Raw genomic sequence first — 16,160 nt, 5'->3', positions numbered from 1 at the left:
CACAGCCCCTTCATTTTGGCCTGCCCTCACTGCAGGGTGTCAGCCCCCCAGGCTGGGTCTCTCTGCTGTTCTGCCTGTCCCCCTCCCCTCTGTTTTCAGTCAGGTCCCTCAGGTGTCACCTTCCTCCCACCTCTTTGCTTCCCTAGACAAAGTGGTGCTACCCCCAGGGCCCATCTGGAGACCCATCAGAGGCCATAGAGATTATAGATGGCCAGGGACCTCGTGTGGGCCTCTGGCATAAGGGACACAGTGAGAAACCCTGATCATTACAGCAGGAGGGAATGCAGCCCACACTGGGCCACGAGAAACAGCAATGCTTCAGCACCAGTATTTATAAACACAACTGAGGGCTGCTGTCTCTCTCACATGATTGCTGGACCACAAACTACAGGCCATCTGCCTGCAGTCTATTATCACAATCTGTGAACAATTAGAGACAGGATATTTCATTTTAGAAAACAGCAAAGTTAACAAAAAGGGAAAGAAAAAAACAATCAAAAAGCAAGCAACAAAACCAGAGTCAGCCACTGCACAAAGCCCCATTTGCCAGCCCTTGAGCCCCCCAGCTCCTGGACCACCACCACATCAGCTGCCTTAGAGGAGACATTACTTCTGCCATTGCTGAGGCCATGGTGGGTGCCAGCAGCAGCACTCCTCCTGCAAACACCTGGCTCTGCTCTCTGAGACCTGAGAGCACCACAGCCCTGTCTGTGAGACCAGCTCACCACATGCAGGAGGCATGAGAGCAGCCATAGTCCACATGGCACTATCTCCAAGTGACATGTCCCTTTCCCAGCTGGAAGGTGAGCTTGTACAAGAATTGCCAGCCCTTTTGCACTCTCCTCATCCTTGCCTTCCTTGCATGTCATTCATACAAGGCCCCTTGGATCTGAGCCTCTCTACCTACAGCCCACCCTCTGATGTAGGCCAGATGGGACTCAGACCAAGCAGGATCTTGGTGCCCCTGGGATGTCCCCATTGGTCAGGCAAGATTTCAGGATTTCAGGAGAAAGATTTCAGGAGAAAGCTGCCTGTAAATGCCATGTGCTCCCATTCACTGATGGCCAGGGCCCACCTAATAGGAATCCTCAGGACTTAATGGCCCAAGGAGAACAGGAAGGAACTGACTGCTTCTTAGTGCTGAGTACTGCAAGGGTGAGATGAGAGGCTGCCACCTCTGCCAAGGAATTACCCCAGTTCAGCTAGCTGTGGTACTGTGCTCCTGGCTGGGGATCTGCACCTCTATAGACCTGACAACACTAGATTCATGATTTCCCCAGGAATCTATGTCATGCTCCAGGGGGGAGTCTCCCAGGATGCCCAACAGACACTTCTAGGTGGGATGGAGCAGCTGTACAGGTGCTGGGGAGGCAGCATGGAATGGCACTGTCAGGCTGAGCCAGCACAATCCACTGGAAAAGGCTTAAAGAGCAACAAAACCCACACATGCAAAAACTCTGCATCAGTCTTCAGTGTAGTCTGAGTAATTAGTGGTTTCTTACAAGAGGAAAATGATAAAGAAAGTAGAAATCCAACTGCCTTAAAACAACAGATACTCCCAATTCATTTCTAATTTATGCATTCTTGTCATATGAAAGCCACTTGCTTAAGCTGCTTTTCTATCTATTTGCAGTCTATTCAGACACACAATGCTCAGTGGGGGTCTGTCTCCATGATTCATTGGCTCAGATTTCCTATAGAGTTTACATGATGTCTACTAAGCCCCATACAGTTTTGTATCCATTATAACCAGGGACGAGCAAGCAGGGCTCAGGAGGCTGAGCATCCATCTAAGAATAGCTCCCTGTCTTCCAGCTCTCTTCACAACAAATGAACAATGGTTACATTTTACGGGCTAGCATTGCATGGTGAGGGGAAATTAGAGGAACTTGTCTGAGTTAAATAAGGGAAGAAGCATTTAGAGTGAAGCTCCTTAAATGAGCAGGTCAATAACTAGTTTACTGAGACCAAAGCACATAGCTAATGAGAGAATAAAGAATTATTCTTGTCAAGAGAGAAAAAGATGCTGCCCTGGTTTTGTGCTAAATAATTACATTCATTGTGTTTAGGACAGCCTTGCAAGTGGTCTTCTGCAGTAGTAAATTCATTAGCAAAGCTAAAAGGCAAACTACTATTGGGGCAAATCTAAAAGATTGCAATAGGATGGATGGCAAAGATGGGGAAAGGTAGTATGAGAGCTAAAAGCCAAAGTTAGCTTTAAGTATAATTGAATTTATCTTCTCATCAACTTTAAGGCCTCCTTCTGGGCTTGAAACAAGGAGAGAAAAAGACGTTGAAATGAAAGGATATTCACTTGATTCAATTTGTTGCTAGCTTTTCCAGCTTACCAAGCTGTCTAAACTGACCTCTTGACACATGACCACAATTATAAATCCAACATAAATTAAAACGTTAACTAAATTGGCTCAATGTTTCCAAGTGGCGAAAAATCTCGAATGTGTCGGGAAGCCCCAGCAGACCACTAAAAAAATAACCAGGCTATGAATTTACCAAGAAGTTCATGAAACTTAGCTGGGTAGCAGGAAGGTTGGGTCTTCTTTAATCATGCCCTGCCTAGATGGTAATCACAAGAGCTTCATGGATACAAATGCAGCACTTTGAGGTGAGCCTGTAAAATATTAGAACTCAGCTGAGGCAGTGTGTGGAGCACAGCAGTAACTCCCACAGGACAGAGCAGAGTGCTGGCACTCAGGACAGTGTCTGGCTCCAGCCACCATCTCTGGGCAGGGCTCTGCAGCCCCAGCCTGCCTGGCTGCCTTCACTCACACACAGAGGCACAGAGGAATGCACGTCTGTCACTGTGCTCAGTACAGGACACCTTTGGCCGAAAAGGTAGAAGGGATTAGGGATTTTTTTTTTTAATGTTGAAACCGTTTTTACTATATTAAATGTGAGATACCAAAGTGAGGGTTTTTTCTAAAATCAGCTCTACCACTAAGAAATTAAAATGTGTTATGATTGAAAAAAATACCTACTAAAAAGACTGGGAAAGTAATAATCAAATATTTAAGCTTTTTTTTTCCTTTGGATGTAGAATATAAATAACTTTTTTTAACTTTGTAAAAAAACTTACTACACTGATTAACCTGAACTGTCAGGTTCACCTGGGTTGGACTCAGTTTTGCCACAGAACCAAAAATCTGTCATACATCATATCTGTGTCTACCTGTTTTAAATGGGCACTCAGGGTATTGGCTAAAGGCATCCAAAAAGTAGCATTTCAGTAATTGGATTTTGGTAAGACAGAAAAAAAGTAATTGCAATGAAGCCCATAGCTGAAAGAAAAGAAAAGAAAAAATAAATTCTTCTTTGCCAAGTGGAAATGGGAATAAATGTTCTTGGCTGCTGCTGCATTCTGAAAAGTCAGAATAAGCCTGAGGCTCCCCAGCAAACCTAGTTTAGAAACCTTCTCAGCTGATCTCTCATTTCTTCTAGGTAGTTGCCTTATCCAGTCAAGTTAAAAAATCAGGATCTAACTCTCTGTGAGAAATTGGGATGACAGATACATAGTACATGTGAAGAAGGACATGCAGAGAATTGTCTTTGCCTAAACTAAAGACTGGGGAAACACCACCTTTGTCATTTCAGGGAGAGGCTGGTCTCTTCCCTCCAGCCATCACAGAGCACCCACCCCAAGAGCAGGTCTGGTCTGCACGGCTGTGACACAAAAGGCTGCTGGAGATCACAGAGCCACAATACCTCTGTGCATCACCAGGGGAACATCTGTGATGTCCATCCTTCTCCCACCACCTTCTAATATGCATCTACAGCCTTCAAAAGGTGCAAAAAAATCTGAAATATCTAGATAGCGACAAGGCTTCTTTCTTACAGAATGTTTAATTAATAATTTCCACAGGGAAGATGAAAACAAGAAGATAACTGTCATGAGTGTGGGAAATGTGTCAAAGCGGGGTTTTACTGAGGACAGGCTTAAGCACAAGGTGGGGGGAAGTTGGCTGTTTGTTCTCTCAAAGGTAAAGACTAGACCTGGTTTTGTCAAAAAACTCACTAGGTTTTTGACAGTTATTAGGTAATAAAAATACAGTATACAATCTTTATATTTAGAGACTCAAAACATGCAGTTTGGTCAGAAGAATGACTATGAATGTGTTATCTTGTTTCTGTACTCATCTGTTCCCTTAAGTCCCCGCTCTCTTGTCAAAAATATATCCATTTTACTCACTAATGTTAATGGGAACCCCATATGCCAAGCACAGAAGATTGGCCTCTTAAGCTTTACCTATTTGCCTGCTAATAAAGCACACTTTTTATCCCAATAAGCAAGGGAAAGCCAGCACAGGTGCACCACAGTAATATGCATTATATTTTGCCTCATGCTGTGCTACCACTGGTGAAGCTTTATTGTCATTCCAGAACTTGTACATTTGGTGAAGGTTAGTGATGAAGTACAGCACAGGTCATAAACAACTGAGCTTCATTTTCCACAACTAGACAGAGCAGCAGGCACTTAGACAAAAAATTATACTAGCTTGCAAATGGAACAATTTAATATGGAAGTAACTGATGGCAAATAAACAAAATGCCAAGGTATCTTCTCTGTCACTTAGCTGTACTCTGTTCCTTACATTTCTTTAGAAATCAAATCTAGGAAACTAGAATTTATTCAGTCTTATCGAAGAAATCACTTTAAAATGTGAAATATACTCTTAAGAAGGGAATATACTGTGCTTTTTCCTGACAAAAACCTTTTCTACAGGCAAGGTCTGGATAGTGCAGCCATGGCTAAGATTTTCCGGCCATGTGCTAGAAGCACTCTGCATTGTCTTAACTTGAAAAAGTAATGTGTGGTAAAACCTTCTCAAAACAGCAGAGCTTAAATGGTATAAATGGTAAAACATCTCCTTGTTTCTTCAGTTATCTCTCAAGTGCAGAGGTTCTTTCTCCAAACGTGTGGTGCTTTCAACATACTCTTGACCAACCACCTTTTTTCTTAAATGACACAAATGTCCTTGTTACCTGCTGCAGCTAGTGGTGCTTGAACCCAGTCTCTTCTAGAAGCTTTGAACCCAGTCTCTTCTAGAAGCTAAGGCTTTATTTTCTGACTTCCTGCAGCAAAAAAATAGTCATTGCTTATGGACAAGTCAGTGCAATCTCAGTGCTGCATCAGCAGCAGATTTGAGTCTTTCATGAATAGATGTGAGGCTTAGCCATAGAAATCTATGTGGAGTTCTGGGAAGCACTGAGTCCATACAAAATAATCTTGAAAATGGAGAAGCAATTGAAAAGAAACATTTTTACTTTAAGTATGATTTCTGGGTAGGAGAAGAGCAGTGAAGCAGCATCCCAGGGAGGCTGCAACATCTCCATTCTTGAAGGTTCACCAGAGCAGACCAGACAAAACTCTGATTAACTGGTGTGGCCTCATGGCTGACCCTGCTTTCAGGAGGAGGTCAGACCTAGCTCTCCTGTAGTGCCTTCCCAACCAAGAAAGGACTGTGTGGTATGGAAATGGGTTTCTGCTCGGGGTGGGTGGGAAGTTGATTCCCTCCTGACTTATCTAACCTTCCCAAGTGCCCTTAAAAATTAGGTATGAGGCCTTGGAATCTGAGAAGCAGCAAAATGAGGACCAGTGAAATGTGCACATGGATGAAGGTTCTTCCAAGATAGAGATGTCACCTAGGGCTGGGAAGCCTACCCCATGCATGAAAACTTCCTCCATGAAGAAAAAAAGGAAGGTAGTAGGCATTGGAGACTCCCTTTTGAGGGGAATGGAGGGCTCAATACACCGACCCAACCCAGCCCACAGGGAGTTGTGTTGCCTCCCTGGGTCTGCACAAGAGACTCACCCAGAAACTTCCCAGCCTGGTCCAGCCCTTTGATTATTACCCTCTACTGCTTTTCCAGGTAGGCAGTGACAAGGTCCCAGCAAGAAGGCTGCAAACAATCAAGAGGGATCTCAGGGCCTTGGGTGAACAGGTCAAGGGACCTGGAGCACAAGCTGGTTCATTTCTGTCCCTCCAGTTGCAAGAGAGACATGGAGCTCCTGGAGCAGGAGGAGGTTGACAAAGATGATGGAGGGACTGGAACATATCACAAGGAAAGACTGAGGGAGCTGAGACTGGTCAGCTGAGAAGAGACAAGAGAGGAAATTATATCAGTGTCTGTCAGTATCTGCAGGGAGGTGTCAGAGGATGGACCAGGCTCTGCTCAGGGTGCTGAGCAACAGGACAAGAGGCAATGGGAGGAACTGATGCACAGGGAGTTCTACCTAAATATGAAGAAGAACTTTACTGTGAGGGTGACCAAGGACTGGAACAGATTGCCTCCCAATCTTCCCCACTGAAGAAATTCCAGAACTATCGGGACGAAATCCTGTGGAGTGTGTTGTACAATTACCCTGTCTGAGCAGGGAGGTTGGACCAAACAGTCCACTACAGTCCTTTCCAGCCTTACCCATTCTGTGATTCTGTGTAACATGAGGTCTCAAAATCACACCACCATCTATGGCCACAAGTCAAAAGAGATTCTCGCTCTTCCCCCTTCTCTGAGCACATGGCATTTTAGTACACTTACAGGCCTCCTGATAATCCCTCCCTAAGCACTATTCTGACCCAGCAAACAAAACCCCACACACCCTTTTGTTACTTTCCACAGTTCTCCTTTTCTAGGAGCCTGTAGAGCACAAATCTACAAGCCTTGGAGAGCCTCACTGGTCTTTCTCACTGGTGGTTTGTCAGAAGAGACACTGCTCTGCAGGGAGCATCAACAAACACGTCCAACATAAATTTCCAAGCATTCAGATTACCATACTGCATTTGCTGCTATTTATATCCTCTAACTTCTTGATACCTATGGCTCACTGAACATGTCCAAAACTTCTCCCTGGTTTATGAGTGTGAATTTAGTTTTTATGTTTACTGAATGCTAATGAGGCCTCTTCCTGCATTAAACCTGCATAAAACTAGGTACCCACTGTAAAACACTCCTTCCTACCGCTTTTCGTTGATTACAAAGGGAATTACAATCTGGCAACCATTGGCCATGAAGAGATGCTCACTATTCTTTTGATGTTTCAGAGTGAATTTAGTTGCAGCAAGTGGTCAAAACATGGCCCAGTACATGAAAGAAACCCTCCTTGGTCAAATCAAACCAGTAAGGACTCTTGAAATCAGGATGGAGCTGGACTTAGCAGACCTGAGCAAAGTGCCACGTAGCATCAGTGCCCAGACATGCCATGGCATTGCCACTACTCGCCATCCCCTATGCCCTGTTTCCAGTTTCTGAGTGCACCTTGTGAAAGAAGAGCAAGCACAGAAACCCTTGCTGGTTTACAGTGCCTCCAACTTAAGCTTTGCCATGTAGCCTATACAAAATGAACTGAACAGCTCCCCAGACGTACCTCAGTTGGCTCAGTTTTTCTGCTTTGGAAGTGGAGGAGGCAGAGTTACAGCACATACACATTTTCCTATGTGCAGAGCCAGGCTGAGGGCTTGGAGGAGGTACAGGGCCTAGGGAAAGAGCTCTCATTCCTTCTTCCTTTGCCATGAGGGTGAAAAGACCAAACTACAGTTCACCTCTCCACTACTGCAGGTCTGTGGAAAGAGCAAAACAGCAAATGAGTTTTGACATAACAACCCTAAATTGGTGATGGAAAAGCTGGCTAGCACATCCATGGCCGAATGTAGTTATTTTGTTTAATATAACAAATTATACTACAATTGTATATGATCTATATTCTTGGCCTTTAAATCAAGGGTAATCTATGGCTTTTAAGATTTCCGTTTATCCTTAAACAATATAAATGGCTGTCCACAGCAGACACAGCTGTATCAGAGGGGGAAACATTGGAAGAACAGAGGAAGAAAATCTCCATCTAACTGCCTATCTGTAACTGAGAAGTTAACTTTCTTCCCCAGAGAAAAAAAAAGGTTGAGGTTAATTAGGTGATTTTTTTAACAATGCACACAAACTTTCTATTGTGAAACATTATTTTATAGAGAAATACATGCACATCCCCACCTTGGCAGAATCTGATAAAAGATGAAGGAGAACACAGTACATACCGTCAAATGGATGACAACTTCATATAACTTCTTCTGAGAGAAAGCAGCCTGTTGTTTACTGCATTTATCGACAATCTGTGAAAGTAGACCAGGAATCAGTCTAATTACCAGAGTGCCAGTTGTGCTTGTTAACACCAGCTTTGTGACCAAATGTTATTCCACAGTTGTCACATCACAAGAAGGTTTCATTACTAACATAATAGTGAACAAGATCACATGCCTGGCTATTGATTGATCTGCCACACAAAGGAAGGACGTTTGTTGTCTCTATTATAACCAGTTACATCTTTGTCTGCCTGTATAATATGCACAGGAATGTATTCACACACAGTTGCTGCAGTGTTTCTTAATTTCTGCCTGTTACCCCATTAACAGCCCACTAGGACTTGCAGACTTTACAATAGAGAAGAAATGACCTTGCCATAATTTGTCTTTCACAATCTTCAAAAAATTGTTTCCATCAACCTTCCTGCAAGGATTGAGACTTACTCAACATTTGCATTATAAATATATAAAAAATAGTCAAATCAGAAGCTATTTTAATTCTTTCTGCATACAATTGAGTAACACAGCGGGAACAGTAGAAATATTCATCATTACTGCAGTTGAATGGCCCTGAAAGAACTATATCTTAGACCAGAGAAATGCTCTGCTAACAAGCACTCTAGACAAAATGAACTAAGACTGACCCTCAGAGCATCAAGATATTGCTTGACTGACCAGTCATAAATGCAAACAGCAGCTTTCAGGCCTCTGCTGATATGAAAAGTGAACAGTCTTGTTTATTTTTCTATGAACTCAATAAATATTACAATACAAAAGTGGATTTGTTTATCATTGTGAGCCTACAGAAAAACAAGCATGCCTCATCATCTTATCTGATGATGAATGATTTATCAGGCAGAACATGAATCTGCTTCTGAGTCTATTTTCCTGTTTATGCTTGTTGAGCAGATACAATTTAATGAAGAATATAAAGTACTTAAAATCTGTCTACCATTAATAGTTTAATTAAACTGACATGTACTTCAAAAACAGAGAGACAGAAAACATTAATTTTGGTTATAAAGGGCATGGCATTATTAAAGAGCAATTAAAAACAACATTCACTTACAATTAATAGCTAAAACAATTTAATTATTTAACATTTAATTGTCAATTCTGGCTAACCTAGCCACCCCAAGATAGGTGTGTTGTTTGGGCCTCATGTAAAGTACATTACATGGCAGAGACCAAGGACAAGACAACAAGTTGTTCCTGAGCAGAATCTCACTGTAAATCCCCTGACAAAGATGTCAGTGTGCCATTGGTGACAGGGGAGCCTCCCATGTCCTCGAGGTGCCAATTCCCAAAGGATCCCCTCCTCTGGGACAAGTGACAGCCTCTGCTGAGGCTGCTGCAAAGTCTCGGGTGTGACTGGTGAGCTGGCACATGGCTTTGTGATCACTTTCCCTGCTAAAAGCACTCATCCAGGACCCCTGGACACACCGAAGAACCTATTTTCTTCCTAAACTTCACATCTCACAGCTCTCTCCTTCTGTCCCACTTGATTGAAATTGATCAACTGGCTCAGCAATTATTTGACGGAAGGTTCTGAAGAAGAGGAGCAAATAAAAGCAGCTCAGACACACAGGTCTCATTTTGCTTGGAAACAGGACAAAAAACCCTCGCCTGCCAATCTCAAAGTTAAAACCCAAAGATGCAAAGTGAGAATCTGCCAAAGTCTTTTAAGATGACTTTTCAGAAGCATAAATCATTCTTGAACAAAGTAGCAGTGGAAATGTCCCTGAAATTAAACTTCTTCTTTTTTTTTTTTTTTTTTTTAAGAACATAGCAACAAACAACTTTAGAAATTTAATCTGAATTTTCGTTTCAGAAGAAAATACAGGCTAAAAACACAGGAGTAGTCTGAAAACATGAATTGTGCTCAAAAAGAAATTTTGGTACTTCCAGACATGTATTGAGAAGCCAGATTTGTGAAGCTTTCCACCAAAAGTGAGAGGGACCTGTCCCTCAGAGGCAGAGACATCCATCTGTGAATGGAGTGACTGTGCTGGGTTACACCACTAGCCAAGCACAGGCCACCAGGCAGATGGCATTTCTGGGATATATTTTGGGGGAAGTTGGGTTTCAAGGATTTTCTTTAGAAATGCTATTTAATTAAACAATTCCCAAGAAACATTGTCCTCACTGCAGTTAAAGAAAAGCTGCTAGTTTTCTTCATGTGGGCAGCATGTCATGGCAAGTTCCAGGGCTCTCAGCAGAACTTCACAGGTCTCAGAAGTTCACTCCTATGAGGAAATTACAGGATTAATGTCCTGCCAAGCCCACCTATTCTTGAACACAGCCTGGAGAAGATGTTATTTCAGGACTATTTCACTAGTTCCTATAACTTTGATTTACTAATTTCCTTATAAGTTGAGATGTGTTAAGTGCCTGCAGCTGCTCCCATAAACCCAAAGGAAGACACACTCCTCTATTGCCTCCTTATGTGGAAAGGAAGGAAAAACCCAACAACCCAGTTAAAATGCTCACAAAAGGTTTTCTTTGTGCCTTTTTTCCCAATCCAGAGAGTGCCATCACCTTTGTCACACCACCTGATGGTTGCTGAGTCTCTCCTGAAGCCCAGAAAAGGAGAAACCCTTCTGCCCAAGCTGCAGGTGGCTGAGCCAGGCTGGAGCCTCTGCAATTAAGAGGAGACGTGTGCTCAGCCTGTGTCTGCCTTGCAGGGAAAATTTTCACATCTGGGGCTGACACCAGGGCTCCAAACCTTTACACTGTGCTTTAAGGAGGGCTCCTGGGCTTCCCCTGGCAGAAGCTGGTTGAGAAAAATGTGGTTTTATTCACGATTCCATAGAGAGCATTTTACTGACAAAAATCTTTTTTCGCTGCACCTGTATGCAATGTATAAAAAATTAGAATAAAATTAATCAGTACAAAATAATATATTCCTGCAGTTCAGTTTCTCCATGGAAAAAGAATATTTTTCTTTATTTTAATCTCTGTTAAATTTAACACTTAAATTTCTCTGCAGAGAGATTTAAAAGAACAGTGAAATGGCAAAGAGTGGGATTTAGTACGATCATTAAAAAATGAAACATAAACAGTGTCTGTCTTTACCTTTTTTCCTCTAAAGACCATTATAATAATATATTTATTTTCAATGCAGTCATTAAGACAGCCACCTTCTCTTAAAAACACCTGCACTGACACATCTTAGAGTTTGAATTCAGATAAGTTATCCTCAAAAGAGTAAACAGAATCACAAATGGTCAGAGTTAAAGCACTTCAACCGGCCAGGAGAAATCATTATGAGAATGGGTGTTCATGTGAAGGTCTTGTGAGGAATTCAGCAACTGAAGCATTGATGAGTATTTGCTGGGGAGGTACCAGACACCCTCACTGAAGTGATGAGCTGCCTTTCCACTGAGCAAAGCACAGGAAGGTGTCTGCTAAACAGTTCAAGGCTTTTAAGCCTTAAACATTAAAACTTTGTTCATATTCTTTTCAAGATCTGTAACTAAGATTTAATTGCAGCCTAATACCGACCACCAGAGTAGCCAGAATAGAGAATAAAGTAAATGAAGAGATATGGAAAGCCTATACACCATTTCATATAAGGCAGAACTGAAATCCCTCGTGCCTGGACCTTCTGTGCTCGCATGGGGTTTTCTACCAGATTGCTACAGCCACACCAGTAATCAGATGTTTGCATATATAGAACAAAACACCAGGCAATTACTGAGCAGTATTTTATTCACGGTTTATTCACTCTTATGTGAATGATGCAGCCTGGAAAGACAAACATCATATGAAATACAGTATTAATTGACCATGATTTTCAATGTTTTCTTTGAAGACAGAATGTTGCCCATAATTTCATACTTTTAAAGTCTCTAATATCAACCTTACCCTATTAAGAACTTTTTTCAGATTTCCTACAATTTTTTTGTAATTTTTTTGTGCAAAAACAGATTCAAATACTATAATCTTTTATTCAAGGTTTGCCCCACATAAAACACAGGTAAGGTATGTCTAAAGCATTCCTGACATATAACTATTAAGAAAAAACCTACTGAAGTGTGTGGCTGCCTAAGTGGTTTTACAAATGAAATCAAGGAATTAGACATAGACTTTGTTATTATTGTGTTTAAATTAAGCTTGAAATGCCATGAAACTGAAATAAAAATCAGAAGCAGAACAGGGTATTGTTTGGTTTGTGAATACTAAATGCAATCAAAAGGTAATAGTACTTACAGATTTCTCACATACAAACAGATTTATGAAACTGATAAAAACCATTAACTCATTGAACTTCAGGAATCTGGGTGGCTTCTTCTGTGAATAATCAAATAAGTTAACTCAGGCAGCTTCTATTTCAGTGCTACAGACATTCAGAATTTATATTTTTTTAATTTGTATTTTTTTAAAAGGGGTACTTTTACCATTAATGTAATTTAAGATAATAAGACAAAATATAGCATTAAAAAGAAACCAAGTTCAGTGTTCACAGCTGAAAAAAAATGGGAAGTCAGCAATTTTCATTGTGTTGCTAATAAATTTTACTTTCACATTTGCATACATACGAATTTATTCACAAATACTGAAGACAGCATTTACTTTACCAATCTTTTTCCTTATTTATTTCTATTTCATGGTTTTACGAAAATGTTTCTATTAATTTGAAGTTCCTGAAGAGCTTTTTTCAGTTCAGAAAAATCTTTCAGTTGTTTTTCAGCATCTCTGACTATTTAAGTAACCTGCTGTCTCAGTAAGAGCAGAAAGTTTGTTGACTCAGAATTTTCTTGTGATAGCTTTTCAAAACTTAGTATTTAAATGAGTTGATATATTAAGCAAAGAAGCAAAAATGTACTGAAAATTTTAGGGGCCCTAGGGCCTTCTCAAGATGCATGATGTCTCTTCTCTGTTTTGGAGTCACAAGAATGCTAAATAAGGAGAGAAAAAAATCCTTCTTTCAGAAGAAAAAAAAAAAACAAAACCAAATTCCAGCCTTAAAACACCAGACCACATCAAAACTGTGGGAAGAAGTTTCAGCTACTCTCGGCTGTGGTTTTATATTCATGTTCTACTTGCCAATATTTTGGGTAGTATTCTGAAGTTGTGCTTTGATCCTTTAAGGACCTCCTATCCCCTAGGCTCAGGTTTGAGTCAGTATTGGAAGTGCCAGAACAGCAGCTGCTCTTAGAGGAATCTGGATGAAATTTCTCAAGAGCAGCTTTTCCTGCAATATTTTAAACCAATCTGAATTGAGAAAAGCAGGGACAAAATAACAAAGATAAACACAGAAATCAGACAGAGTAAAACCTGGAAGGGGAATGTGGAAAGCAGAATGGGAGCTAGGAAATACACATTTGTGGAAGGACTAAGGAACCAAATGGGGAAACTGAGAGAAACATTTGGAAAAAAATCTGAGGAGCAGAAGGCTGACAGAGAAGGCAAAATCTGTGAGGAGAAAAAATGAAGGGGGGTAACAAACAAGCACAGAAAGGAACCCAAAAATACCATTGAAAGAGGCAGCTGAAGGACAAAGGGCAGAGAGACAATAACCAACTGCATGAAACAAAAACAGAAGGGCAGAGATGGTGAGGAAGGTAAATTGGAAACAAATCCAAAAAGAAGGCAAAAATTTTAAAGTGAAAGCTCAACCTATAAAGCTTCATTAAGTTTACAGGAAATTAGTTTTGAGCAAAGTCCAGGCAGCACAAGGATGGAAGCATATTCATTTCTTTGCCTTCTCAATCTGTCTTCAGGTTAACAGAGCCTCTGTTTATAGTGAACCCAAAAAATAAACACCCAACCTATTGGAACTGGTAAGGGGGAAATGGTAGAGCTACTGCCTTCTCCTTGTGAACAATGCAATCTGCTCCTTTCGTGCCCTGCTTTCAGAACAGGAGGAACAAACAGGCAAAACATAATTTACAGTCTTGGTTTATCTGTATCCACAGCCTGTCTGCTGATTCAAACACAGCAGAATGTGTATGTGTGCATTCAGAGAGATGGCTGTCATTAGACCAACGAAGTTAACCAATGTATAAAAGAAAGGATCAGATCAGTAATAAAGTTTACACTTCATTATGGATGTCAAAATCCTTGCTGGTTTTTTTTCCCCCACAAGTATCTAGCTTATTAAATTTCAGGAGCAAAACCATCTCCGAGCAAGCATTCAGGAATCAGTTACTTGGAAGCCTTAGGATTAAAATCTAAAACTAGATATTTCCTTAATAAATTTACAGAATTAGAACAACTGGACATATTAACATACGTCTCTGTTTTCATGGCTGTAAAATGATTGGATTCTTGTCTCATCAAATTTACATTGTAGAATCTGAATATAGTATGATTAGACATTATTTTAACAACTCCATTACAATACAATTTAAAATAAAATGGCCCTTTATATCGCACTAATATCAGTGTTTTAAATAACAAAGGGGACCTTTTTTTAAATAAAGGAAAGGATTAGCATTTAGTTTCAATCAGTATAAGCAATGCTGTACCAGTTGGTGTCTCAAAGATTCAGGATTTTATTAATATTCCAGAGATGCATTTGTGTTGCCTCTGGGTACACTGAAAAGCCACTTAAACTGCACTTAAAGCAGCACTACAGGATCAAATTGATGTGCATCAACCATTTACAATAAAACTTGATTATTATAAAGGCATACATATTTGCATAATTACATGTTTGATTTTTTGATAATGCAGCATACACTACAAAATGTTGCTTCATGTAGAAAGGCATCGTCAAAAAGCACCATCTGCTGTAGTGTTTAATGCACTGCAATGTTTGAAAATTTCTGAAGGTAGATTGGTGCAAATCAAAGGAGAAAGCAAAGGAGTTTTGCTAGAATAAGGGGCTCAGGGATGGAGGAGGGGACACAGTGTGGACCTTTTGTTAGGCTGTCATCTGTTTCTCTCTGGCTATTTTTAAATAAAATTTTCAGGGGACAAAGGTAAAAGACAACAGAGCAGCACATCCTACAGTCCACAGAACACAGAATTCGTAACTTGAGAGCATTTGGCATAAACACATTTTTTATATTTTCACTCAAAAAAAAGTCAGTAATACATGCAGTGAAGGAAATAGAATGGAAAAGAAAGCAAACTTAACAAGAATGAATCTTTTCAAAGGAATCCCTCTTAAGCATCACAATAGCTCAAAAGACATAGAACACGGAAGTAAGAATATCGCCATATTTTCTCAATTCAAAAGAAGAAGCCACCTGATCTTCAGTAATATCTGACCATGTCTGAGCAACTCCAATAGAAGCCCCCGGGGTTCAGTAAGTCTGATGCTAAGTAAAGTGATGCAGAAGTAAATGTGTATCTTTGATTACAAGGAAATGCAAGCACTTCTAGACTGAGCACTGTTAGCCCAGAGTTCTTGTATCCTAAAAATATGCATAATTTTGATTAGCACTACATGTGTATCATTTTAATACCCGAGGCTTTTTTTCAACGTGGATTTTGAGACAAGACATTAATCAAATGTAATTGTAACTGTTTGTAATATTGTGCTATGCTGAGGAGTTTTATGCATGCATCCAGAATACACACACACGGAAAAGGGTCATCTGTGGCTTTTTCCAAGTCTGCTACCTCTGAGCTATGCTGTGAACATTTTTGGACACTGTGCTGAGTAGTAAAACGCAGCACTGAGCCAAGACACGGAGGATCTGGCAGGGAAGTCAATAGGCATGTACCAGCCTGTTGCTTCCCAGTAGGAGCTCATTCCTTCACAAATTGGCCTTTGGTAAGCAGTGTGATTCATTGCTCAGGGACTGGATTACAAGCTGGAAACCAGCTGACAGAACTTGGGCAACTCATTTCACTTCTCCATGCTATCCATTTTCTTTCCTCCTGTTTTTCACATCAAATTAGTTTAAAATTATAAAACTCTTCAGGGCAAGAAGGACTTTTTCATAATACAAGTTTCCAGCATGTTGGGTATTAAACAAGCTTTTATCTCTGCGGGCACCTCAAGGTATACCAGGATACAAACAACAGTTGGATTATATGCTGTGTGTGGGATAAATACCAACTCAATTAAAAAGCATCTTTAACAACACAATCTGACTATAAAGTCCAGCAGTC

The 16,160-nt window shown here is 40.7% G+C and overlaps 1 protein-coding gene across 3 annotated transcripts in view; it reads right to left on the bottom strand.

The window, feature by feature from the left end:
• The window catches only part of LOC148222830 (uncharacterized), a 76,167-nt gene that overhangs the window by 40,249 nt on the left and 19,758 nt on the right, over positions 1–16,160 (bottom strand). For all 3 annotated transcript variants that reach the window (XM_088170022.1, XM_088170023.1, XM_088170024.1), the window contains 2 exons: positions 8,046–8,120; positions 7,382–7,574 (listed from right to left, as the gene is read on the bottom strand). In XM_088170022.1, coding sequence (XP_088026148.1) covers positions 7,382–7,527 — 146 coding nt within the window. In that variant the 5' untranslated portion in view covers positions 7,528–7,574; positions 8,046–8,120. The remainder of the gene's footprint in view (positions 1–7,381; positions 7,575–8,045; positions 8,121–16,160) is intronic.

Source organism: Sturnus vulgaris, chromosome 9 (genome assembly GCF_052056855.1).
Source record: "Sturnus vulgaris isolate bStuVul1 chromosome 9, bStuVul1.hap1, whole genome shotgun sequence".
Lineage (NCBI taxonomy): Eukaryota > Metazoa > Chordata > Aves > Passeriformes > Sturnidae > Sturnus > Sturnus vulgaris.
Note: the sequence above shows the minus strand (reverse complement) of the source record. Positions and strands in the feature narration are given on the sequence as shown.